The 26,168-nt window shown below is 43.9% G+C and overlaps 1 protein-coding gene across 2 annotated transcripts; it reads right to left on the reverse strand.

The window, feature by feature from the left end:
* Positions 1-7,381: 7,381 nt before the first annotated feature.
* On the reverse strand, positions 7,382-12,460 carry ptafr (platelet-activating factor receptor). 2 transcript variants are annotated; one of them, XM_076992090.1, is made up of 3 exons: positions 11,845-12,460; positions 10,708-10,893; positions 7,386-9,938 (listed from the first exon to the last, which is right to left on the reverse strand). In XM_076992090.1, exon 3 carries the CDS (start codon positions 9,922-9,924, stop codon positions 8,851-8,853), a length of 1,074 nt encoding a protein of 357 aa, XP_076848205.1. In that variant the 5' UTR covers positions 9,925-9,938; positions 10,708-10,893; positions 11,845-12,460; the 3' UTR covers positions 7,386-8,850. The 2 variants fall into 2 exon arrangements, with proteins under 2 accessions (XP_076848206.1, XP_076848205.1); XM_076992091.1 differs by lacking the exons at positions 10,708-10,893; positions 11,845-12,460 and adding an exon at positions 10,241-10,644 and having other exon boundaries at positions 7,382-9,938.
* Between the last annotated feature and the right edge of the window lie 13,708 nt (positions 12,461-26,168).

Consider the following 26,168-nt stretch of genomic DNA (forward strand, 5'->3'; position numbering starts at 1 on the left):
AGTTGGCTATTTGGATCCAGACACCATAAGGATCTGCACTGATCCTAAACCTCTTAACAGAGCCTTAAAGACTCCTCGCCACATTACACCAACACTCGGTGATGTCCTTTATAAGCTGATATGCTGGACACCTCAGGGCCAGAAACAGCAGCTCAAATCATGTGCAGTCACAGCTGCACCTGTACAACACTATGACTACTACTACTCTGGGGGGTGTGTGTTCACTCTGGGGGTGTGTGTGTGTTCTCTCTGGGTGTGTGTGTGTTCACTCTGGGTATGTGTGTGTGTTCTCTCTGAGTGTGTGTGTGTTCACTCTAGGTACGTGTGTGGGTTCTCTCTGGGTGTGTGTGTGTTCACTCTGGGGATGTATGTGTGTTCACTCTGAGGGTGTATATGTGTTCACTCTGGGGGGGTGTGTTCAAACTGGGTGTGTGTGTGTGTGTGTGTGTGTTCACTCTGGGTATGTGTGTGTTCACTCTGGATGTGTGTGTGTGTTCGCTCTGGATGTGTGTGTGTGTGTGTGTGTGTGTGTGTGTGTGTTTACTTCTGATGGATTAAATGCCGAGAATTTCCCTAAGGGGATTAATAAAGGTGTTTCTTCTTCTGTTTGCTCCAGGACCTGTGGTGATGCCTCTGTGGGTGCCTGCACAGTCTGGCCAAAACTGGGACTGAGAAGAAAGGACTGAGCATTAGATTTGTCTGCCAGCATTTCCCCTGTGTCTGTATGGGAGAGCTGATACCACTGAAGAAGTGCCAGTCCTCAACGTCCTCAGATGTCTTCAAAGCATACTGCTCGTGCTCCAGAACTACAGTCTGAACATGGTATACAAAGTAGGGGTGTCTTGGGGACACACTTAGCAGGGCCACGCCCGACTTCCCAAAAGTCTCAGAGGCACAGAACTGTACCTTGCAACAGGAGAAGCCCAACTTTGACCACATCTTTCTGCCCGACTGCCGGAATATCGTGAGTCAGTGCCTTGCATGAATTAGACAATACGCAGACAACGATGAGCATCTCTGGATTCTCAAACCCTGATCAGGTTGGCCAGAGTCAAAGGAGGCCACACAATCTGCTATAAGAAAGTACTGGGCTTTGAGAGATGAGCTTAGCGTATGGGAAGAGCTGCTCTTTACAAGTCAGTGAATAACCATCCCTGGTCCTGTGTGCTCCGACATGTTGAACCTGACTCCTGACATGGGAGGTGAAGGTTTTATTGTCCTGTTCTATTCTGGCACAACCAAGCAAGCAGAAATGAAAGATTTTGCAGTGGTCAGATGCATACATTTGACGGACATGTATGCAATGTCACTAAGGCTGCCTTTTTCCATTTACCAAGCTGAGACACTTACTTTCATTAGCTGACGCAGAGAAACTGGTCCATGCTTTTGTCTCGTCGAGATTGGACTACTGTAATAGTCTTCTAATTGGATGCTCTAAACAGTCCATAAAGAAGCTACAACTTGTACAAAATGCTGCAGCTAGAGTCCTAACTAAGGCCAGGAAATTCGATCATATTAGTCCCACTCTCGCCGCATTACACTGGCTTCCGATTAAATATTGCATTGAATTTAAAGTTCTTCTGTTAACCTATAAGGCGTTAAATGGTCTCGCCCCACAATATCTGAGTGAACTCATTGCTTACTACAACCCATCTCGCCCTTTGCGCTCCCAAAATGCTGGATTTCTCCTAGTTCCAAAAATTTGTAAGACTACAGCTGGAGGCAGAGCTTTCTCCTTTAAAGCCCCTCAATTATGGAATAGCCATCCAGCTCCAAACTGAGATTCTGACACAGTTCCAATCTTTAAATCTAGACTTAAGACTCACCTATTTAATCAAGCCTTTAGCTAATATTCCCCTTGTAAGGTGTGGGGGCTCGGGGGCCCCCAGACGTTGAGATTTCTGGTGATCTGAGATGTTGATGCTGTCATCCAGCTGTGTCATGGCATCACTCTATTTGTGACAATGACTTGACTGGAAAGCAATGTCTCAGTGAGCCCTCATGACTGTGGTCACCTCTGAACCCCTCCCTTTAGTTATGCTGCTATAGATTAGCCTGCCGGAGCCACATGCTCATCACTGGCATGTGAGCTATGTACATTTAAATTAATGGTGGTTTAAATTCATGTCCACTCAGTCTGTATTTCTATCTTCTTGCATGCCTCCACCCAAGACGACTGGATACAGGCACCTGGGGGATGGTCTGGCTTGCAGGTGGATGTACTGATGTTGGGGTTGGATGTGCCGTTGCCACGGGGGGTCGTGCTGGTGCTGGCTCCTGCCTGAGGCCCACACCGCCTGAGGCCCACTGCCTGCACCGAGGGGACTGAGGCTGCTTGGCCGGGGAACAGGAGCCTTGAATGTTGCTGTGGTACTGTGGAACCACCCTACAACCACGGACTTGTGCTAACGGGCCGCCCAATGGAGGATGGGTTCCCTTTTGAGTCTTGGTCCTCCCGAGGTTTCTTCCTAATCCCCACCATATAGGGAGTTTTTCCTCGCCACTGTCACCTTTGGCTTGATCATTAGGGATCTGGACCCATATGATTGTAAAGCTGCTTTGTGACAACGTGTGTTGTGAAAAGCGCTATATAAATAAATTTGACTTTGACTTTGACTTTAATGACCATCAAACACGAAACAGTGCTGTCATGTCCATAGACAATAGGGATGTTGACCTGTTATGCAGGCAAAGACTTTCTGCTAACTACTTAACATACAGTTACTAAACCTTTGGATGCACATATGCACACCCACTTATGCACAACATGGGTCGAAACTGACCTCTATTCATTTCCAAGGTTATTTCATGCTGGAAGAGTTTTTCTGTGTTCTGTTTTTTGAAATCTATTTATTTCATAATCAAATATTCCAAGCATTAATTAAATATCTTGTTTTTGATTACCACTGATCATTTTCATTTTTACTTTAATTATTTATGAGCAAAAATCGTTTTTATATTACTTCATCACATTTATACACATGTCAAAAATGACCCATTCATACATTGTGATATAAAGCAAAGTAACTTAATACTATAATAATTAGTTTTAAACAGAACTAACGCTGGAATACTGCCATCCACCTCAGCAGCACAGTCTGGCTGCCTGGGCGGGGCTGCCTGGGCGGGGCTGACTGGGCGGGGCTGCCTGGGCGGGGCTGACTGGGTGGGGCTGACTGGGCGGGGCTGCCTGGGCGGGGCTGTCTGGGTGGAGTATCTCATTGGTTTTTTAAGTATTTATGCAGCTGAACTGGAAATGAGTAAATCCAGACACAGTAACATGTTAATGCAAGTTTGAATGATCCAGTTGCAGTTGGGTTCTCACCCCGGCCTGGTCATGTGCTGATCTGCTTATAATGTCTGATTAGAATTCATGCTTCTTTTCCGCATACCGGTAAATAACGTCAAAATGGGGTTTTTTGTTTTGCTTCATCTCATCCTGTAGCATTCCTGTTATACTTCTAGAATGAATGAGAGAGGTGGGGGACTCACACATGTATTGCAGCATTAGGGAGTGTCCTGCATTATTACACCATGAATTGGTGTTATTCACACCCACACACACACACACACCCACACCCATTTTGGTCATACAGTACACCTAGTCGTCTCATATACACTATATTGCCAAAAGTATTTGATCACCCATCCAAATGATCAGAATCAGGTGTAACAATAATAAAAAATTAAAAATCAGGTGTTCCAATCACTTCCATGGCCACAGGTGTGTAAAATTAAGCACCCAGGCATGCAGACTGTTTTTACAAACATTTGTGAAAGATTGTTCGCTCTCAGGAGCTCAGTGAATTCCAGTGTGGAACTGTAATAAGATGCCACCTGTGCAACAAATCCAGTCATGAAATTTCATCACTCCTAAATATTCCACAGTCAACTGTCAGCTGTATTATCAGAAAATGGAAGTGTTTGGGAACGACAGCAACTCAGCCATGAAGTGGTAGGAGACGTAAACTGATGGAGTGGGGTCAGCAGATGCTGAAGCACATAGTGTGAAGAGATCAACTTTCTGCAGAATCAATCACTACAGACATCCAAACTTCACGTGGCCTTCAGATTATCTCAAGAACAGTGTGCAGAGAGCTTCATGGAATGGGCTTCCATGGTCGAGCAGCTGCATCCAAGCCACACATCACCAAGTGCAATGCAAAGCGTCGGATGCAGTGGTGTAAAGCACGCCGCCACTGGACTCTAGAGCTTCTCCATCTGGCAATCTGATGGACATGTGTGGGTTTGGTGGTTGCCAGGAGAACGGTACTTGTCTGACTGCATTGTGCCAAGTGTAAAGTTTGGTGGAGAGGGGATTATGGTGTGGGTTGTGGGTTGTTTTTCAGGAGCTGGGCGTGGCTCCTTAGTTCCAGTGAAAGGAACTCTGAATGATTCAGCATACCAAGACATTTTGGACAATTCTATGCTCCCAACTTTGTAGAACCTGTTTGGAACTGGCCCCTTCCTCTTCCAACATGACTGCACCTGGGTACAAAGCAAAGACATTGATGGCAGTGTTTGGTGTGGATGAACTTGTCTGGCCTGCACAGAGTCCTGACTTCAACCCGATAGAACATCTTTGGGAAGAATTAGAGCAGAGACTGAGAGCCAGGTCTTCTAGTAAAACATCAGTGTGTGACCTCACAAATGTGCTTCTGGAAGAATGGTCAAAAATCCCCATAAACACACTCCTAAACCTTGTAGAGAGCCTTCCCAGAAGACTTGACTGTTCTAGCTGCAAAGGGTGGACCAACGTCATATTGATCCCTATGGATTAGGAATGGGATGTCACTTAAGGTCATATGTGAACAAAGGAAGGTGAGCGAATACTTTTGGCAAAATAGTCTAAGTTAGATGTTGTGTTGGAAATCATGAAATCAAGCAAGGGTCAGTGTCTTTTGATTATTTTCTGCATCTAAAGAGGAAGCCGTGGGTCACCCTGGGGCTGAGGCAACCTACTGAAGGGTGTGTACATGTGTGTGTGGGGGATGGGGAGATAAGTTAAGCAAGGAGGGGTCACCGAGACCTTCTATCTTGCAAGAACATATTTGGGGAAGTTAATTGTGCATAACGATGCATTTGTAACTTTCGAATGTCGTGTTTTTCTCACTCGTGATGGCCCGTCCCTCAATGCAAGGACTGAGTGAATGTGAATGAATTAGAGCGATCAGTGACTCCGCAGAAACTGTGTGCTCGCGTTACTTTCACACATTCTCCGAGCTCACACCTTGTCTTTACAGAGAGACCCTGGTTGTTGTGATAGAGAATTCCCACAATAATGCCAAGGTTTCAGATTGTGGCGAGAGATCCCTTTCATAAACAGAGCTCTATTGCCAAAAGCACTTGTTCTTATTTTGTGTATTTTTCAAAACAATAAATCTCCATGTTCCATCCCTGCCTCTCACATTCTTTATGTCCTCTCTGACCCTGAGAAAATACCACAAGAATGACCACAACACTGAAGAGTAGATTAGCGGACTCTCAACAATCTGAGGGCCTCTATAATGTTTTGTCATCATCCTGTCATAATTTAGTTGAGCACTGAATGAAAACCAAGACTTCATTTCAAAATAGATATACATCCTTCATTTGGAAGTGCAGAGGACAGTACAGACAAATCTAATTGTACGCTTTTTATGAGAAACCAGCAGAGCTTGCTCAATACAGACTCGAGGCTTGCCAGAATTTCTTAGACAGGCCAAAATTGTTAGGAGACTCATCAATCAGGCAGGGATGCTAAAAGCAAAACTGCCTTTTTTTTCAGCTGTCAATCTAAAAACACTTCCTGAACACTTCATTTGCTCGTTTGCAGTTGGTTCAGACTGAGGCCGTGACTGTGTGCTTCCAGGTCAGAGGTCACCTGGTCGGCCCCTTTTTGCCTGTTCCCTGGTCTCTGTTGAACAGTGACCATGCAACTGCCTAAACTAGATTTTAAACATTTTATTACACTGGCATTTTTAAAATGTTTTTTTTTATCTTGTTTTAAATGTCTTATGGCTCTGCGTTTTATTGTATGTCCTGTCCTTGAGTTCAGCTTTGGTCAACTATTATTGTTTTGTGCTTGAAATAAATAGAATTTATTAACATACTTATTTAATTTTGACTCTTCATTGCTTAGTAATTATAGACCAATTTTGAGCACTCACTTTCTTTTTAAATTGATGACGGTAGGTTGAACGATTATCTCAGCTGAATACTTTAATTTTATTTTCCTTTTAATTTCGTGTGAAGGTTCTTTTTCCATCATTGTATTCAGTCTTGCATACTTGTGTTAAAACACAGAACAGTTAGAATGTGACCTATCTAAGGGCGAGGTTTCACCCTCGGGCATGGATACCGGGCCTTTGTCTGTATGCTGACTGAGATCAGAAGATAAATCAATACAAAGCCATTCCATCTGGATCTGTCTTCAAGATGGAATGTGTTGTAAACAAGTCTCCAGGCATTCTGAATCCCAGGACAAGCACCTTTCCTTTGGAAGCCATCCCACATGTAGCCAAGGGCAGGTTTTCAGATCATATAGCTTGGATGATTAGCAGAGTTTGTAGGAGTCATATCCTGCATGTCACTCTCAGCTCTCATAAATTAGCCAGCAGTCTGAATCCAAAGTGTTCTCCTCTGTTCAATCCATGCAAAAAGAAGAAATTACGACAGCTCAAATCATGTTATTAGAAATGTACTCAGAACAGCACTTTCCAAACTCTTAAATGACATAAGAATAAACAGTAGATTGTCTGCCTGTGTGGTGATAGATCTCAGCGCTGCCTTTGCCACAGCTGATGACAGGACGATTGGAAGGGAAAGCACTGCTGTACCTCCTCTCAGACTGGGTAATGGACGGGGTTACAGCCTGCATAAGTGGTCCTGATTGATGCACTAGGAATGCACGTGTTTAAGCACTATGTAAGATCTTGCATTCATCTGCAAGCAGGGATTCATTATTGTATCTGTGCTCCACTAGCTGAAATGCATCAGTAGGGTTGGGGTTAAAGGTAGAGTGAGCTGTAACCGCTTCCGTCATTGATTGCTTCCAATCAGTTGATGTCACATAATACGAGAGAGGTTCTGGTTACTGGAAGTGAGACGAAGTGGGGAAACTCTGAATCCAAAAATACATAAAGGATGTTGAAGTTGATCTCAAAAACAACCACAATTTCAAATATTAGTGACGTCTGCAAAACAGAACACTCTCTATATTACTATTGCTAAGTCTGCAACATGTTCAAAACATAAAATTCCCATTCATCCTGGAATGAAGCATTAGAAACTCCTCCACCAGTTACCCGAATCTTTCAGAGTTCATCAGCTTTTACTTGCTTATGATGCCTCTTTTTCCATCTTATTTTCTTTCACATCTTATTTTACTTCAGATTTAGTATAATGTTGCAAACAAGGTACTATACACATTACCGTTTTTTTTCCATAATTTATCATTATAAAAACTACATCAACATACCACTGAAGAATTTGCATTAACTCAAAGAATTTGAATAAATACAAGTAATTGAAGCATTCTTTTAAAATATAATCTTGTGCTTTGTATTTACACAAACTTATCACACTACAAATCAGTCATGTCTTTAAAAAAACAAATAAAACATTTCAGACAACACGTTCCATATCATACAGTAATTCTACACAGTAATATGCAGTGCCTTGCCATTTACAATAAAAAAACACACACTTCATGCAGTCCTATGAGAAAGAATGTTATTTCTTCATAATGTCTTGCTGTGACATTGTCACACTACGTTTGTCGTTTATAGGACAGTCAAAGGCCATAAATCATGACGGCGGCTCTTATTGGCCTACTTGGGCATATATGGGGCGGGTCCTGAGGAGGAGGTGATTCCTGTCACATGTCCATCCATACGGCAACGCTTGTGAACTGCCGAACTCAGACATTCTTGAAATCAACACATTTCATCCTGTGTCTGGGGTGTCTGGGGCTTTAAGCATCAGTTCTTAGTCCCAGACACTCTGTGGGTCTGGACCTGTTGAACTTGCCCCTGTTCAAACCCACACGAGTCACCTGGTAGGTTGGGATGTTCAGCTCACCTGAAATCTGGTGTGTCAGTGCGGGAAGGAAAACAAGCCCATATTGGAACAGCAAGAAGAGCAAGAGGCCAGACAGACTGAGGTCGTGCACAGTTACCAGCACATGCACCGTCATGATGATAAATATGTAAGCAACGTTGCATAAAAGCATTAGATAGTGTCAATACTGGGGAGTTAAAACATGTCTAAAAACATCTAAAACATGTCAAAGATCTCCGCAGGAGACCAGCAGGCTTCCTTCATCCTATCCACACACTTCATTTGAAATTCATAAATTCTGAGGAACATGCAATATGGTGAGAGAAAAAAAAAATCGTTTTTGTTGTGAAACCAAGCCAAAGAGAGGAAGAGGAAATGATTTTGATGAACTGGTAGGGCTGAAGGTTTCGACATGGTAATTTCCTGGATTACAAAGCTCTGGGCCTTCCTTCTGAACAGAGACACGACCACTGGGCCTGAACCACTGGGCCTGAACTACAGGTCGGATCACTAAAGCCTTCGGGGTGCGAGTGTCCCGTGTTGAGGTCCCCGCTGCACTTCAGAAACAAGGCTGGTGAGTTAGATTACTATCGTGCACTGTGGAATTCTCTCTTTATCTGTCTCTGTATCATCCTAAACATCCTTTCATTCCAGACTTATTTACTGTCTCCAGAAGCCAATCTCAGCTCTGAATCCCTTCATGGAGTCTCAAAGTCTTCCCCCGCCTCACCTCCACTCACCTTCATCGCATCCGACACACTGCAACACCAGCGCCTCACGTAGGAGGTTCTCACGTCCTACGCACTCCCACTACTCCTTCATCTCCTCAAAGACACTCATCATTTCCACCTGGTTCCTGTTCTTCAGAGACATGTTTGTGGTGGTGGTGAAGTTGGAGCAGTTCTTGCTCTCCTTCACCTTCAGCAAGTGGCCCTGGATGTACTTGCGGAACTTGGTGGTGGCGAAGCAGTAGACGATGGGGTCCAGGATGCAGTTCAGGCTCATGAGGAGCAGCGTCACCTGGTGGGCGTCGTTCAGGACCTGCTGCGTGCCGAGGTCCCAGTCCGACAGTCCGAGCACGGCTATCACCCAGGGAACCTGTACCAGGTGGTGCGGCAGGAAGCACACGACGAACACGCCCACCACGGCGCAGAGCATGCGCAGGGCCCGACGCTTGGTGCCGTGGGGCCGGTGACCGGTGCTTGCGCGTGGCTGGCTAATATGTTGGGCCAGCAGGGCGCGAGCGATCAGTACATTGCACACCACCACCAGGAGGAAGACCACGATGAACAGGCCGACGATGAGGAAGTGGGTCACCGCCACGATCATCTTGCCCGACTCGGTCTCCTTGTGGTAGCCCTCGAAGCAGCGCTCCACGCCCGCTCTCTCGTCGCGCTGGACGCTGTCGCTGGCCAACTGATTGGCGGCTAGCGCCAGAGTGACGGCCCAGATGACGAACGACACGATGGCGCCTCGCTTCCAGCAGTCGGAGGAAGCGGCGACCAGCGGGCTGGTCACGGCCCAGTAGCGATTGATGCTGATGACGGTGAGGAAGAGCACGGAGCAGTAGGTGTTGATGAAGAAGAACGAGCCGGAGATGCGGCACAACACTTCGGGGAGTCTCCAGTTGCCGTTATGGGCGTAGTAGTCGATCCAGAAAGGCAGCACGCAGACGAAGAGCAGGTCGGCCACGGTCAGGTTGGTCATGTAGATGCGGATCTCGTTCATGGCTTTAGCCTCACGCATGTGCTTCAGGACGTAGAGGGCGTAGATGTTGGCCACCAGCCCCAGCACAAACACCACACCGTAAAAGGCTGGGAAGACCGAGTAGCGGAACTCCGAATCCAGGAAAGTAGCGTTCGTGAGGCTGGCGTTCATGTTCATAGTGACTGACGAAACTGTTAAAAATATACAAGACAGATCAATTTTTAATTTTACGTTTTTGTATAGTAGGTCATCAAGCTCCAAAGCTGTGATTTCTACAACCATGACTATTACTACTAACAAGATTCACATCAAGTCAAAGAAATTTTGTTTATATATAATGCTTTTTACAGCACATGTCACAGAACATCAGATTTACACATGCATGTGTCCAGATCCCTAAAGAGCCAACCTTGGGAGGACCAAGACATTACAAGATTACAATTAACACCACCAGTTAATGATTAATGAATTATGATTACAACTTTAAACTCACCTCAAGTTCACGGTATTGAATGACCATCTGTTATCTTCCTATAGTTACTCTCCAGGTGGTCACTGGATACTGATATTGTAAATGTAGTTTTTTTAATATTTGCAATGCCTGCCTGCTCAGTCTGAAAACCCACAAATGTTCAGACCTGTAAAATTCGGCGCTTAAATAAGCTAATAAGTATTGTGCAAATACCTCAATTCCACCAGGATGGTCTATTCCCATTATAGGAGGTTCTACACAGCACGACACTCGGCGTCACGCACGTGCCGTTCGGAGTTTCCAATGACTCAATACAAATCCAAATATTTTCGTGACTCATCCTCCAGGCTTTGACGCCTTCGACCTTTCTTTCATTTCTTGTATTGTTACTACGTTCACACGGTCATACAATTGCCACGAGGTTTAAATTGAAGCCTATTTAAAGTCATAATTAAATGTAAGTATATTCAATAAAGTTTAAAACAAACCTTTTAGGATACTGGTCCCACTTTTGAAGGTAATCGCTGTGTTTAATCCGGGCTGGGATGATCCGGGTAGAGTGGTTCGTTGGGAGGGACGTGTTCTTCGCCACTTCCCCAGTTCGCACTTGCAGAACTGCAGTTCGTGGATAGTTTCACTCCGCTGTTATTTCCACATGTCAGGAAACACACATCCTGGAAAATGGGAAATTAATTTCCACAGAAAAAAGTTTTTTTCCGGCGGATGTTCTTACAACCTGGCAAACTCGAAAGAAATAAAACGACCGATGAGCGGTCTTTGAAGCGGTCTCGCAGCGCACATGAGCGTTTTCGTTGTGTTGTGATCTGGTGTTTATTCGTGTGATATTTGTGACACAGCGGAAACTGAATGCGCTCGTAAGTCAACACCCAGCGCTTTCTTAATATGTGCAAGTGGCGCAATCCATGTGAATTCCCCCTTGAAGCTACAAATCTGTTGGGCAGTTCAAGTCCAGTTTAAGGTTCTCTAACCCAGCGGTCCCCAACCTTTTTTTTAACAAAATCACAAAGTGGCGTGAGACTCTGACAAAGACGAGCACAGGTCGCATAAAATCAAACTCACCAGACGCACTGAGCGATGTAATTGGGAGAGAATCCCAAAACGTTTTATTTATTTCAAAATAAAACATCACTCAGACTCTGATCGTAAAAAATAAATTTATATATTTTTTCCTGTGTGGCCCGGTACCGGTACCGGTCCGCGGCCCGGTGGTTGGAGACCGCTGCTCTAACCCACCTTATGACATTAATGATGTAAAATGGCATTGTATGAATGGAAGATATTACCACATGTAGCTATTGTATATCACAACTCAAATATTCAGATGTGCTTGAATATGTTGATTGGGTCAGTGTGTAATTATATCTCACTTTAAATGTTTGAGAACAAAGTCTTGAAATATATATATGTATATATATGATGTCCACTCTTTAAACATCCAGACCACCTGCTGCTCCACAAGAATGCAGATGCCAGCAGGAACGGCAGAACAAGTTCCAACAGGACCAGGCCGGGAACATGAGGAACCTTTCTTCAAGCTTCTTCCCCCCAGTTACCTGAACCAGTAATAGTAATACGTACAGGGTAATAATGGGTATAGCTCTTACCGCACACTCTGGAAACAGGCCAGGTATCACGGCACCATTCACAGCTGCAGTTATTGTATCATTTCTCCTCCGCCCGAGTACGCAGTTAGTCCAGAGGTTCCGCTTCTTCACCGAATCCTATCTGAGCCTCATCTGGCATCAGCCCACAATATTGACAAGGGACCAGCACCAGCAATGAACGGACCCGGAGGTCCGGGGGGGGTAAGAATCAGCCAGAGGCTCCTTAAAGCCCTGGTGAATAGTGATGTGGGTTCCTAGAGCACAAGTTCAGCTTAAGTCTGAGGGAAGGTTCCCATGATCTGCACAGTGGATTCGTAGAGGCTCACAGTTCTGTTGTTGACATACTTAGAGGCAAAGAAACGTTCATTAATTACAACAGAGCTTTTACTGAGAATGTGTACCACAATAGAGGAACACTGGAGGCTTGTGTGTCTGTGGTGATAATGTTGGTGATGGTGATTACAAGTAATGGCGGTCGTCCTCATCAACATCCGCTTTTCATCTAATAAGCCAAATGAAATCGAGGAGGAAGGAAACCCGACCCATTAAGATTAGTGCTAATCGGACTTTTATTACAGCAATGGAAACGTCACGGGAGCTGTGAGCGGAAAGGTTTTAGATTTGGTTTTTGGATGACTGTGAAAACAAAAGCAAATCATACTTTCAGTCACGCACGAACTTTTAATCTTAGCACAAAACAAATACTTAGCGTTATTAGACAGCTAATAGCCTAGCACACATTTAGCACTACATGACTAATACCAGTAGCCCACCAAATAACTGATCATTTCGTACTTGTCCAACCTTTAAATTCAACGCTGAGTTTTCATATCAAGCCCGTGAACTCTGAAAACGTACAAACTCAACAAGATAAATGAAACACATGCATATAGTAAAAAATAAAAAATACACGATGACCTTTATTTCCGATCGATTCAACAGGTGTGTCTAGCCCCTTTATCTCCTACTCCCCGAAGCAGAGACGCCTCTACATAACAGAGACTTGGACACTTAAATCTTTAGCAAGTTTATCAGTGTTGAACTAAATACCAAACACCATTTCATTTTGCCTTCATCATGTTGTAGTTTAAGAATAATTCACAATCTAAATCTGTTATCGGATGGTGTGTACACCAACTGAAAAATTAAAGTAAAATCCAGTTTTTTCTCTGTTCTTTGCCGCTTGTTAATATTATTATTGCTGATGATTGTAGGTGATGTTCATGTCCACCCAGGTCATCTTACTAATTCTGCCCAAACAAACACTAATATAACTAAGATCTAAGTTTTAAAGACTTCTGTGACCGTAAACATTTGGGCTTTTTTTCATGTCAATGCCAGAAGCTTGTTACCCAAAACAGACCAACTCAAAGTCTGGCTTGAAACCTCAAAACATGATGTTTTAGTGTTCACTGAAACATGGCTGCATAAGGCTCAATCTTACCCAGAAACAAATATCTCTGGATATAATGTTCCGAGAAGAAGGGTCATCCAGAGGTGGAGGTGTGGCAATTTATGCTCGAGATAATCCGTCAAACAACTTCTGACAGTGGCTGGATGCTATAACGCCCCCCCCCCCCCATCAGATTATTTCCCAGCCTACCAGATATGACCCCAACTCTCCAGATAAGGCTACTTTAATCGATGTGGTTTTTGTAAACAATCTTCTTATGTACCATTCAGGGTTTTTTTGTTGTGACTTTGGTGACCATTTTGTTACTGTTTGTAGGAACCATGTATCAAAATTACCAGTAAGAACATGCAAGAAAAGGCATCTTAAACATGTTAATAGTCAGGCTTTCTTACACAATCCTGGTGAACTGGCAGACAATAAATCTAATTCCTTCTGTAAATGTAGCATGGAATACATTCATAGATGCTAAAAAGCCAGCTGGCATAGACAAACTGGATCCATTTTATTATTAGATTTTTAAATGATTAATATGCACTGCTGAAATACCCACTGAATGGAAGTCAGCTATTGTACATTCTCTTTTAAAAATGGAGACCAAGCTGACCCAAATTGCTACAGACCAATTTCCATATTACCTTGTATGTCAAAAGTATGTGAAAAAATAATTAATGGGCAATTAAATGGTTATCTTAATGACATTTAATGCGGTTTGCATTTGGTCAGGTTTTCGACCAGGTTATGGTTGTGCCAATGCGGTTTTAAAAGTTGTTAATGATATTGTCTCAGCGCTGGATGCAAAGCACCATTGTGCAGCAATTTTTCTTGACTTGGCTAAATCCTTTGATTCAGTTGATCACACTATTTTATTAGGAAGGCAGAGAAATATAGGGTTGACTGATCAGTCCATAGCATGGTTTCGAGAATATCTCTCACAAAGTTCATAGTGTGTCAAATTAGAAAACATAATTTCTCCTGCTCGCCTGGTTACTAAAGGTGTCCCTCAAGGATCAATATTAAGTCCTACTTTATTTTCCATATACATTCACAATATTCCCCTTGTTGGAGGTGCCCTTATTCATTTGTATGCAGATGACACAATTTTATATGCATCTTTTCCTGATCATGTACTGTCCTTGCTTCAAGATAGTTTTTTCCAGGTACAGAATAAATTTGCTAACCTTAGATTGACAGTAAACAGTGCCAAGACAAAGGTTATGTGGTTTAATCGAACCTACCCTTAAATTCACTACCAGGGAGAGAGCTGTCTTGAAACAAGTTGCAAAATACAAATATTTGTTTAGACAGTTCACTCTCTTTCTCTACTCATGTCACAAACATACAAGTGAAACTTAGGGCTAAACTCAGGTTTCTATATAGGAACCTTCCTCTTTTAATCATGCTGCTAAACTCACTTTGGTCCACTTTGGTTACTTCCGTTATTTGATTATGGTGATGCAGTCTACAGACAGGCATGTAAAAGCACTCTTCAGAAGCTTGATGCCTTGTAGCATTCTGCTTTTCGATTTAGTACAAATGCCCATTTCAGAACCCATCATTGTTTTCTTTACACTCTGGTAAACTGGCCATAACTACATATATGCCGTAATATACACTGGTACACACTCATTTATAAAACTTTGCTTGGTCTGTCACTACCTTACAGAACCTGCTACAACTGGTATCTGTAGTAAACAACACAAGGTCATCTGCGTTAATTCAATTAAAAATCCCCAAAACTTACACTTCCCTCGGTTCATCATCCTTTCAGGTATCAGCTGCAAAAAACTGGAATACCCTCCAAAAACATTCAAACTAGAGACATTTATCCCAATTGCTGAATTTAAGTGACGCATTGGGAATGTTTTTACTGACATTTGTAACTGTTTTAACTGATTGTTTATTTTTTTGTGTCTTGTTTTTAACCGTTGTATGTTGTTTGTGTTTCTCATTTCTTTCATGTAGCTTACACTACTTGCAGGCTGTCATTGTAAATAAGAATATGTTCTTAATGACTGGCCTGGTTAAATTAAAGGTTAAATAAAAAAATTTATAAAAAACAGAGCGCTGAGAGCGGACACACACACACACACACACACACACACACACACACACACACACACACACACACACACACACACACACACAGTCATTTTTGTAATGGACGTTTGTCTCCATGCTGAAAAATGTTAACACCATAGAAAATATACAGTATTATCCAATTTTCTTCTCCTACTCTTCGAACGCTGAGAGCGCGGACACACACACACACACACACACACACACACACACACACACACACACACACACACACACACGTACACACACACACACGTACACACACACACACACACACACACACGTACACACACACACACGTACACACACACACGTACACACACACACACACACACACACACACACACACACTAGTATGACTGTGGTGTAGGATACAGTAAGTAATGCAGATGAGTTCTTTATACATATCACAAACTTTAACAGCAGTTCCTCTTTTTGCTGCACTGAGCCATCACTCACTATGTTGTTATTGGTGGGTAGAGAAAAATCTGATGTTTTTTTTATCTATCAATCTAATCAATCTTAATATCCATCTTAGCACCCCTAAAGCTCTGATCCATTGTGTGATACAACTGAGCAGTTGCCTTCTAGTATATGTATATTAAAGTATACATCCATGCGCACTCTCTCTTCGCATAAGTGTCCGCCATGATTTATTTTTATTTTTCAACTGATAAGATGTTGTGGCGGCGTTGCACGACGGGATGTTGTAGCTACACCACGAAGATGTGATGTGATGTGTACTGCAATATTCTGCAGATGTAGAACATCTGGAGATCTTCTGCGTACTGGAAAAATTCATTTTGGTCGTATGCTGCATACTGATTTGGGGCCGAACAGTACGCGAGTAGTATGTGGTAGTCTGTTTCGAACAGAGCCTGTTCCTTCCCCTCCCCCCAACCATACCGAATTCGTACCGAACCGTGGGGCCCATACCATGCTGTGAACCGAACGGTGAAGTTTGTGTACCGTTACACCCCTACGTTATATTAAGCGGGAGAGGTGGGGAGATGAGTAATAAGATTGTAAAACGCGGAAGCATTCTGAATTCCTACTTTGGTCACTCTGGTGCCTGCAGGGATGAATGATTATTTAAATGATCAAAACAGTTATACATTTACATACATTTGTTAATAAACACACAAATAAAATATATCTGACCATGCTGTTTAAAGTACAACCAATAAACAGCTTTTGAAACAATTTAGGACACTCCGTAACTTAAGGCTAGTAGAATTGTTTGAGACACACTTTAAGTGAGGGTTTAGTGTTCTCGTTAGTGAACTCCACTCATCACCAATGTTTTACCGCACAGCAAATTTGGAAAATGTTTTCTGTGGTTAGACCAAGGCACTTTACTCAGAAACAAATGGAACCAAAACTGTTTTAACGTTTGCATAGTAATGAATGCATGGCACTATGCAAAACGAATAACATTCGTGTGTGTGTGTGTGTGTGTGTGTGTGTGTGTGTGTGTGTGTGTGTGTGTGTGTGTGTGTGTGTGTGTGTGTGTGTGTGTGTGTGATTATTAGGGTAATAAAATAAAATTTGAAGATAAGAAACATTGTAGTTTTTAAAGCATCACAATTCAAAGTCGCGGGGGGTGTTGGAGATGAGTTTGTATGGAAGTTTGGTTTGTAATCTCTAGGGGGCGGTGTTTACTATGTTATCGACTTTGTATGGGCTTTCGTTCGCGTGTTCTCTTGGAGGCGGTGTTTGTTAGTTTAACGAGTTTATGTGTAATTCCGTTAGTGTTCTCTAGGAGGCAGTGTTTACTAAGTCGTTTATTAACCTACCGTTTCAATCTGCGTGCACTCCGATAAGAGCGTTTACAAGAAACATGAGCATGGAGGTTAGACTATCGTACTCCTCATTGTTTCTGTGTGTGTGTTCTTCTTGCCATTGGTGCCCTGTCAAAATCACCAAAATACTTGTCATTGGTACACAGTCTACACATTGGACTGCAGACACTTTACTTTTTGATACTGTGAATTGGGCTTCCACAAATACTGTATCCTGTTACGTTTTTTGGAAAGTTTTCTAATCAATTCATGTGGTCCTGTATTTAATGAATAATGTGCTGATTTTTCCCCTCTATTTTTTTTATATAAATGATTAAAAGCATGAAGTAATGAAGCATTTCTCAGTCCCAAGAAGACTGAGAAGTTGTAGATGAGGGGACTTCACCCAGGTGCATTCTGGGGAATGTTGGCAGGAACCCAACGGGCTTATGGCATAGCATAGAGATGAAGCCACATTCCTCAAAGAGCTGAAACACAGCCTGGTGAACACACCTATCTCTCTCTCCCTCTGTCTAACACACACACACACACACACACACACACACACACACACACACAAACATACACACATTTTTTTCTCATAGCTGAAAGCAAAGTATGTTTTATCAGTATGGTTTATCTCTGTGGAACTAGGTTTGAGATGTGTAATGGGGGTCAGTACAGGATATAAATCGAGTGACTGCTTAGATTCAACAATCCTGCAGTCATCCCAGATACACTTAAAAAAACTGCACCCAAATTACGAGTAATAAGGTCAGTAGGAAATAATTAACATTAACTCAGTAATGTTCACTGTCACATTCTCTGCAAGCTCTAATACTTGCAGTTCCACTTGAACTACATTTCCCAGCATCCCTGTAGCCTATCTGCCGCTCCACCCCAATCCACCAATCACAACTCTCTCCTTCATTCTACGTCCCCTTATTGCACTCACCTCACTATCAGGGATTGCTGCGTCTTTTACGTGTGTACTGGGATTGTGCTGTTTTGTTGCCTGGTTATCAGTTTTACCTTTGACCTGTCTGCTTTGGGCCCTTGTCTGGACTGCTTCTCCTGGTAATTGGACTTGGACTGTTTTGTCACTTCTCCCTTTGTGTGCCATGCACATTTTATTATATGTATACTGGCTGTTGACCCCCATTTGGCTAATAAACTGTCATAAATAAACAGGTAAATTCTTATCTGTGAGCATCTGGTAGTGTGTTATGTTCTGTTTAGTGGTGTCAATTTCAGGTTCCGCGATTAAAAGTCCTCACCAGGATTTTGCTCAAGCTTGCCAGATTTTCTAATTAGCAATCCAGGTAAAATTAGTGGAATCAACACAATCCAGGAAGCCTGAGCAAAATCCAGGTGAGGACTTTTAATCGCGGAACCTGGAATTGACACCTCTAGTTCTGTTCATTCACTATATTGATATATATTCATGCTGTTGTAAAGCATTCTCCTGCACAAATTGCGGAATACAGTTGTATGCAGTATATGAATCTTTAAATTAGTGATGTAAGCATAAAAACACAAGCAGCAAGTGAATACCTACAGAATATGATTTCTAAAAATGGTCCCCTAAAAATACATTCAAGCCTATGACTTTTCTGTGACTGTCAGTGAGTAGTGTGTACTAAGAACTGTGACTATTTTCCGGGTTTTATATATTTAAACTCTGCTGCCTACTACAGTAATGCTGTTGTATTTGGTTGAATGGTTACATCTATTGATATTTTCAGCTGCACAAAAGTACAGGTTAGTACCAAGCCCATGGGGGATTACACTCCATTGGCTTCCAGCAGAGGTGGGACCAAGTCAGTGTTTTGCAAGTCTCAAGTAAGTCCAAGTCTTTATACCTCAAGTCCCGAGTCAAGTCTCAAGCAAAGACACTCAAGTCAAGTCAAGTCTCGAGTCAAGACAGGCAATAGTCAAGTCAAGTCCCAAGTCTGAAACTTGGAATTTCAAGTCCTTTCGAGTCTTTTTTTTTTTTTTTTTACCAATGTTGCAGGTATATATTTTTTTGTATTGACAATATATTGTCAATATATTTATTTTCTCGACGTAGATGTCTTCAAATACACAATCCATGCTGAGATAGAACTGGATATTATGATGGTGACAGAGAGAGGCTATCTTCCCCGAGTTCAGATACAGAACCCAGGGTTGCCAACTCTCACGCATTGAGCGTGAGACACACGCATTTGACCGTCTTCACACGCTCTCACGCCACACATCCGATTTCTCACGCCGGAAAAATTCTAGTTTATTTACCTCTGATCCACATCTATGATTCAATGAGTTACTAGTTCGCTCTGGCACCAACCACTGGCGATCGATCGATCGCGATATAATACTTAATTTGTGTCCATTTTACACCCCGCCCGGTAAAAATTTACGTTCGCCAACCCCCCATTTGATTGGTTGTGCTGCAGCTCATGCACACACACGTACAGAGTGTGGAAAAGCAGAGGACTGGTCTGCGTCAGAAGGACGGAAATGAAATTAATGGGGCGCACTTTATAAATATTAATATGCGTTTTAAAATTTAGATTTGGGGTAAAAAAAATCAAGTCTTTGCAAGTAAACAGGTTCAAGTCCAATTCAAGTCCCAAGTTATTGGTGTAAAAGTCCAAGTCAAGTCTAAGTCTCTGAATATTTTTTCAAGTCAAGTCAAAAGTCTTAATATTAATGACTCGAGTCTGACTCGAGTCCAAGTCATGTGACTCGAGTCCCCACCTCTGGCTTCCAGAGCTGGATCCTTACTCGGCATCAGTATCTGATAGTGTGGAGTGTTATGTAATAATCATATTTCTGGAGGAAGATAAACAGGATGATGCTGGGAAAACAAGTGTTGGGAGTGTTGAGCCAATCAAGGCTGGCTGTGATTGTTACATCACAATCAGGATAGTGCAGTCACCCAGAGAGGACATGCTCATCAAAGGAAGGTGCTGTCCTCCTGCTCTGAAGAGGCAGTCTGCCGTTAGCGGCGGCCAAGAGTGAGCACGCGTTTGTTCATCGTTGTGTCGGAGCACGGCTCCGTCAGGGGTGAGCGATCCAACCTACTGATTCATTGCCCGACGCTCCCGGTGCAGGGAAGACTGTGGAGGATCAGACACTTCCTTTTGCCGGAGGCTCTGATGGGAAATAAGACGTCAGACAGGCATTAGTCCACTCTGTAATAATCGAGCACTCCCTCCAACGAGATGGCAGAAAAGCACAAATCTGTAAGAAAGAATCACTAAGGCTACATTAAAGGAATACTCCATCATTAAACCTCAAAAAGCTCTTTGTCCAGCAACTGGAGTACATTGAGATGGCTTTAATGTGACTGATGATGCCAAAATTGTGCCCTGGAAGAATGTAGATTATAGGAGTTAATGGGGCCCCAATTGTAATTCTAAAACCAGGCATCTGACTAAAACGATTCTAAAACTACTTAATAAAACTACTGAATCGTTCTAAAACTACTGAGTGAGATCTCATGCTGAAAAGCAATAAATAAATTTACAGCATTTGGCAGACGCTCTTAATCAGAGCGACTTTTATCAGTGTGACAGTATGTGCACACAAAGCGAACATCCTACGACGTTCTACATGTTAACGTAGATTTGCCACATCTTTTATCAGTGTGACAGTATGTGCACACAAAGCGAACATCCTACGACGTTCTACACGTTAACGTAGATCTGCCACATCTGCACACAACGAACTTTTGTGAAAGAAAAAGAAAGGGAAAACGGGAGGGAGCTCCTTGTTCATCTGTTAGTAATACTGAAACTGTGTGTCCTGTTGTGACTACTAGTACCTGAGCATGACCTAGCATGCCCCTGCTCTCGTGTGTGTGTGTGTGTGTGTGTGTGTGTGTGTGTGTGTGTGTGTGTGTGTGCAGCACGTACATGTGTGTGAGAGCCTCCAGTTCTTCTGTCTTTAATTATTTCACATCAGAATGCTCATTCCTCATCCGCTGCGGCCCACAGTTAACATTCCACACATGTCTCAGGAATAATCAGGTTTATGGTGGTTGAATTCTGAGCAGGAAACCAGGATCACAAAACCCCACCCACTGCCCCTCCCCCACCGCACTCTGATCTTCGCTTGAGCGCCATGAGACCATCGATACGAACATGCCGCCATACATCCCGTCCTTACATTTTTTCCACAGTACGAGAAAGCCCTTCAACTGATTTATAAATCAGGAGTCTGGCTAATTAAACTGCCGTCTGTGGATGAAATACAACTCAAAGCCCTTTACAACTCAAAAGCCTTAAAAAAGGCAGCAAGTCAAGGATCAGTAGGCCTAATCCTGAGAATGTTCTTTTTCGAAAAACAAGACTGTCTGACAACAGATAGCATCAGGTCTCAAAAATGTCAACACTGGAGCACTTTGTTCAGGTGTGTGTAGGAGTATGGGTGTGCTGGTGAGCAGACAGGCTCGTTCATGACACCGGGACCATTTGCGGGCGTTTATGTGTAAGGGAACAGGCCCAGGCTACCACAGGACCACAACAAAAAGGGTTATGTAATCTCCCCCTGCTACTGGACCTGTTTGGGCCTGCAGTGATGTACTGCCTTGCTGAATTTGTTCTTGTTATTGAGGGACTTCATTCTAAAAATAGGCCAACCTGGAAAAAATGCCCAACTATCTAAAGCCACACTTTCCTTTCACATGCAAATACAAGAGCACAGTGAAAACATGCAACCAGTGTCATTGTACCAGTGTTGAGCACTGCTTTAACTGTAATCAGTAGGCTAAGCTAGAAACTGTGTTATCAGGTAACGGTTCAGAAACACCAAAACTTCAAAACCCAGGACGAATCACATTTGTTCTGCAGCGTTAGCACTGAAGCTAGCTCTGTTAGCTCAGTGAAACACTAGAGAAGATGAGGTCTGGGTTTAACTCCATGTGCTAAACACACAGTCCATGAGATTGGAGAGCTTCATCTTAACTTCAAAGTACTGCGGATGGCAGTCCCGAAAGGTCTTGCTTTAAAATTAAGAGGCTGATCATGATTATATGCAGGCCATATCCAAAGTCAATGCCAACAGGGCGACGCAGCGCGGCAACAGCACCCCTAGAGGCGCTGCAGCGTAACTGCACCGCAGTAGCGCACTGCGTGCAACCACAGTCGACACAGTTCAACTCAGAACGCAGTTTAGAAACACAGTCCGGGCAATAGAAGAGTGCGCGTGCGGCAGGGCCAGGGCACGCGACTTTACCTGTAACACAGCTACACACAGTTTGGGCTCGCGATCAGCGTGCATTTATGACGAACAGGGACGTGCTGCGCATATTGATAGGCGCACGCAGACCTACCGAATGTAGACCTCGTGTCAGTGGCGCCGCTGCAGTCATGACGATCAGCACCGGGACATTTCTGTACTGGGATAAGCTCGGTTTCGCGTTAATATGGCTGTGATAATATAGTATGTACCACTTAAGTCGCATCACTTAAGAAACTTAAGACGTTTCTCAAACCTTTAACGTTTTAACTCTTGCAGAGGATAATGTTCTTTTTAGACACGTCCTATTTTTGTATTTTTGGTAAAATATAGGCTACTTTGAAAGATCTTATTATGTGTCGTCTTATTTTAATAGTTCAAAAGCTCACGGAATATTTGAGATAAAACATGTCTAACAGGTCTCTCGGGATTATATGTAAAGTACTAAAGGCTGCATGTGCGGATTGGCAGCGAGGACACTGTGCACAGACCGACAGCGCAGGTCGACCTGTAAATAAATGAGTCTTCACTTGTGAATGACGCCGTTACACCACCGTCCGTGTTCGGTCTGCCCTCCCTCGGTGGCGAAGGCGGGCCCGTTTTAGCCGGGAAGGGCGTGCTTTTTGCGGTCAGAGACGGGGTTCGGGCGTTAGGGGTGGGTCTTTCTGAGGAAAACCCACCTTCTTCATTGTTTGGACCTCGGAGGAATGCGATAGTTTGATCCTGCGGCGCAGGGAGATCGAGAGGAACAAACGGGGCTGAATCGGAGCGACGGAGCCGTTCGTCCGGACTGGAGATACCTCACCGGGGAGAACTTCCCCCTCACGAACCCGTTCCTTGGGTCTCCCGGGATTTATCGTCGTTCTGGCGTGTGTTGAGGTGAGTGCAGCGTAATGGTTCTGTTGAACTTTTCTGGAGGAAACGATAAACCGGCGGCAGCTTCTGTCTCCTTTATTTCCCCCACAACTCCAAACTGCAGCGAGTTCGGCGTCCTTCTCCTCCTCCTGCCCGGACCGCTGGCCCGACCCAACACTCGGTCCGCGGTGGTCCGGGACGGGCCACTTTACACCCCTGCCGTACACAACGACGCTTTACCGAACCGTGTCGGACTCCCTTCGGGTCCAGACGACAGGCCAGAATTGTTGTAGTCGATACACACACGCCACATCCAGCATTGGTGTAGATGTTGTACGTCAGCAATATGTGTCAATGTAGTGAAAGTTTACAGTTAGACACATTTTACAGTGAGACTTATTTTAGGACCCGTGTCGCTAATGAAGGGCTGTAGCCCAGTACCGACCCGGTTCGTGTTCTAGGTGTAAAGGATATGGACGGGGTGGTGTTTTTTGGTCGGGAATACGTGAGTTTCTAAACAGGAAAACTCCTTCTCCAGAACAATGACCCAGACGTGGTGAGAGTGGCGCAACTGCGACCTAAAGTCCTTTATCTCCGTGTGAAAGTGGACCAGTTGTGTCGAAGTGTTCGACGCCTCGGTTAAAGTCTCTGGTGAAATGTTCTGGTAAAATCCGGTGAAAACGTCGCGCCGGAGCAGCCCGAACTTCACACACGAGGCCCAGAAGCCACGGAAGTGGGTCGGATGTGTTGAGTTCACATTTTAGTGCCCAACTTCGCCAGGACATTTTGTTGCTGCCGTGTCTTCATCGCTCGGAGGCCTCGAGTTGCCACTGTTGTTGGACATCAGTGGACATCTGGACATAACCGGCGCCATCACGGTTATTATGAAATGTACGTGTTTTTTTAAAAACGTTATTAAGAGATCCATGTAACAACGCTATTTTTGTAACACCGTGTTAAAACTGGCAGCAGCCCGTCTTGTTTTTCGCAACACCGTGTCCTGTTGGGTGACTGACTGGAGGAAACGTGGTAGTCCATGAACTATTTACCAAGTATCTCAGAAAAACAGGGCTTAGGTAAAACCAGGCCCTGTACGCATATCTGCATTCAAAGTCATTTAGACCAAACAAATATGACTTTTAGAAGTTACAGTGGTCCAGATCCGCGTGTCCTGCGGTGCTGTATCCGTCCGAATCGGGCGCGCGCCGGTGTGACGGCTGGTGGGACTGCGCTTGACCAGTGTGGTGAGACGGTGTTGCTGGAGGACACCGCGACTAGGAGCTGTCTGTCTGACACTAAACACGGGAGGGGGGAAACCTGTACTGGCTAAATTGTCTGTGTGTGTGTCTGTGTGTGTTTTTCTTTCTTTTTGTCACTAAATGTGATACATGTAGATGTTCTGTTTCGTGTACGTCTGTGACCACATGTTCAGGTTCATGTTGATGTAGAGGGTCGTCTGTGGGACAGGTTAGCTGTGGAGGAAGTTCGGAGGTAACAAGCCACTACTTGAACTTGAGAGTTTTTGTTTGGTCTTTGGTCTGATGTTTGTGCTTGGGATTCTGGACATGCTCTGTGGAGTTGTGGGGGTCATGGGTCATGTTAGCTGGGGTCCTGGGGTGCTGTGTACTGGGTTCTGGGGTGTTGTTCTGGGTTCTGGGGTGCTGTGTACTGTGTTCTGGGGTGCTGTGTACTGGGTTCTGGGGTGCTGTGTACTGGGTTCTGGGGTGCTGTGTACTGGGTTCTGGGGTGCTGTGTACTGTGTTCTGGGGTGCTGTGTACTGGGTTCTGGGGTGCTGTGTACTGTGTTCTGGGGTGCTGTGTACTGGGTTCTGGGGTGCTGTGTACTGGGGTCCTGGGCCAGTGAAATGTTGAAGTGTTGGACAACAGTGAACAGGCCTCAAGCTGTAGCAGTAGCCTCGATCCGTGCTACGCTGAGCAAATTAGCCAGCTGGGAACCATAAAAGAACGAGGGAGTGAGGGAGAAAAGACAAGAAAGAAAGAGGGAGACCTGCCTTGACCTGTTCCTGACTTGAAAGCTGATCCACTGATGGTTTTCCAGTCAAGCCCCAGAGTTAGCAGCCACAGCGTGTGTGTGTGTGTGTGTGTGTGTGTGTGTGTGTGTGTGTGTGTTGTGTGAACGCTACAAAATGGGCCACGCGATTGAACCAGCAGAAAGGCAATTACACACACAAACATCCGCATGCACACACACACACACATATATATGCACGCTCAGCATTTTAATTATACAACATTATAATTAAAGGGTTATAGTCCACTATTTTACATGTTGTTGCTAGCAACAGAAAATGTGTTTTTATTGCAACCAAATGCAAGTATACATAATGCAATAGAAAAACATGCATCACACATCCCACCATCAACAACCCTGACGTGCAGTAGCAGGTACCTGAAATGTCCTGTACAGGTCTTGCATTCCTGTCTTGAGAGATTCTCAGAATCTTTGTTGCTCTGTTAAGGCGATGACGGGTGAGATCGCAGTTGTGATTAAACGTGTTGGGATCTTTGGGTCAGTTCTGAGTGGGAAACATCTGCACCGTACTGGTGGATGTACTGGGAGGTGCAAATGAAGTGAGGTTGTGATGGGAGAGGCGTCGCCATGACAGCAGGAGGTTTGTCCATTCCACTCTGAACCTGAAGCTAATGCAGTCTGTGCACCCGAGTACATATTCTGTGGTGTCTCGTGGTGTGGTAAAACCCGAGGGGACCGATCATTTCAGGTGCTGGCCCCGAGGCTCTGGAACACCCTCCCATTATCCTTGCGCTGCTCAGACTCTACTGATCTCTTTAAGAAGCATCTTAAAATGTTTTTATTCAGACAGGCTTTTAATTAATTTTTATTACTCATTTTGTATTTTTATTGTTTTCTTGTATGTAAAGCACTTTGTGATACTATATCTGTGAAAGGTGCTATATAAATAAAGTTTATTACTATTATTATTATTACTGTC

The sequence above is a fragment of the Brachyhypopomus gauderio genome, unplaced genomic scaffold (genome assembly GCF_052324685.1).
Source record: "Brachyhypopomus gauderio isolate BG-103 unplaced genomic scaffold, BGAUD_0.2 sc89, whole genome shotgun sequence".
NCBI lineage: Eukaryota > Metazoa > Chordata > Actinopteri > Gymnotiformes > Hypopomidae > Brachyhypopomus > Brachyhypopomus gauderio.

Excerpts from the sequence above, each read along its gene's own strand:
- ptafr (XM_076992091.1), bottom strand. The coding sequence starts at position 9,924 with ATGAACATGAACGCCAGCCTCACGAACGCTACTTTCCTGGATTCGGAG.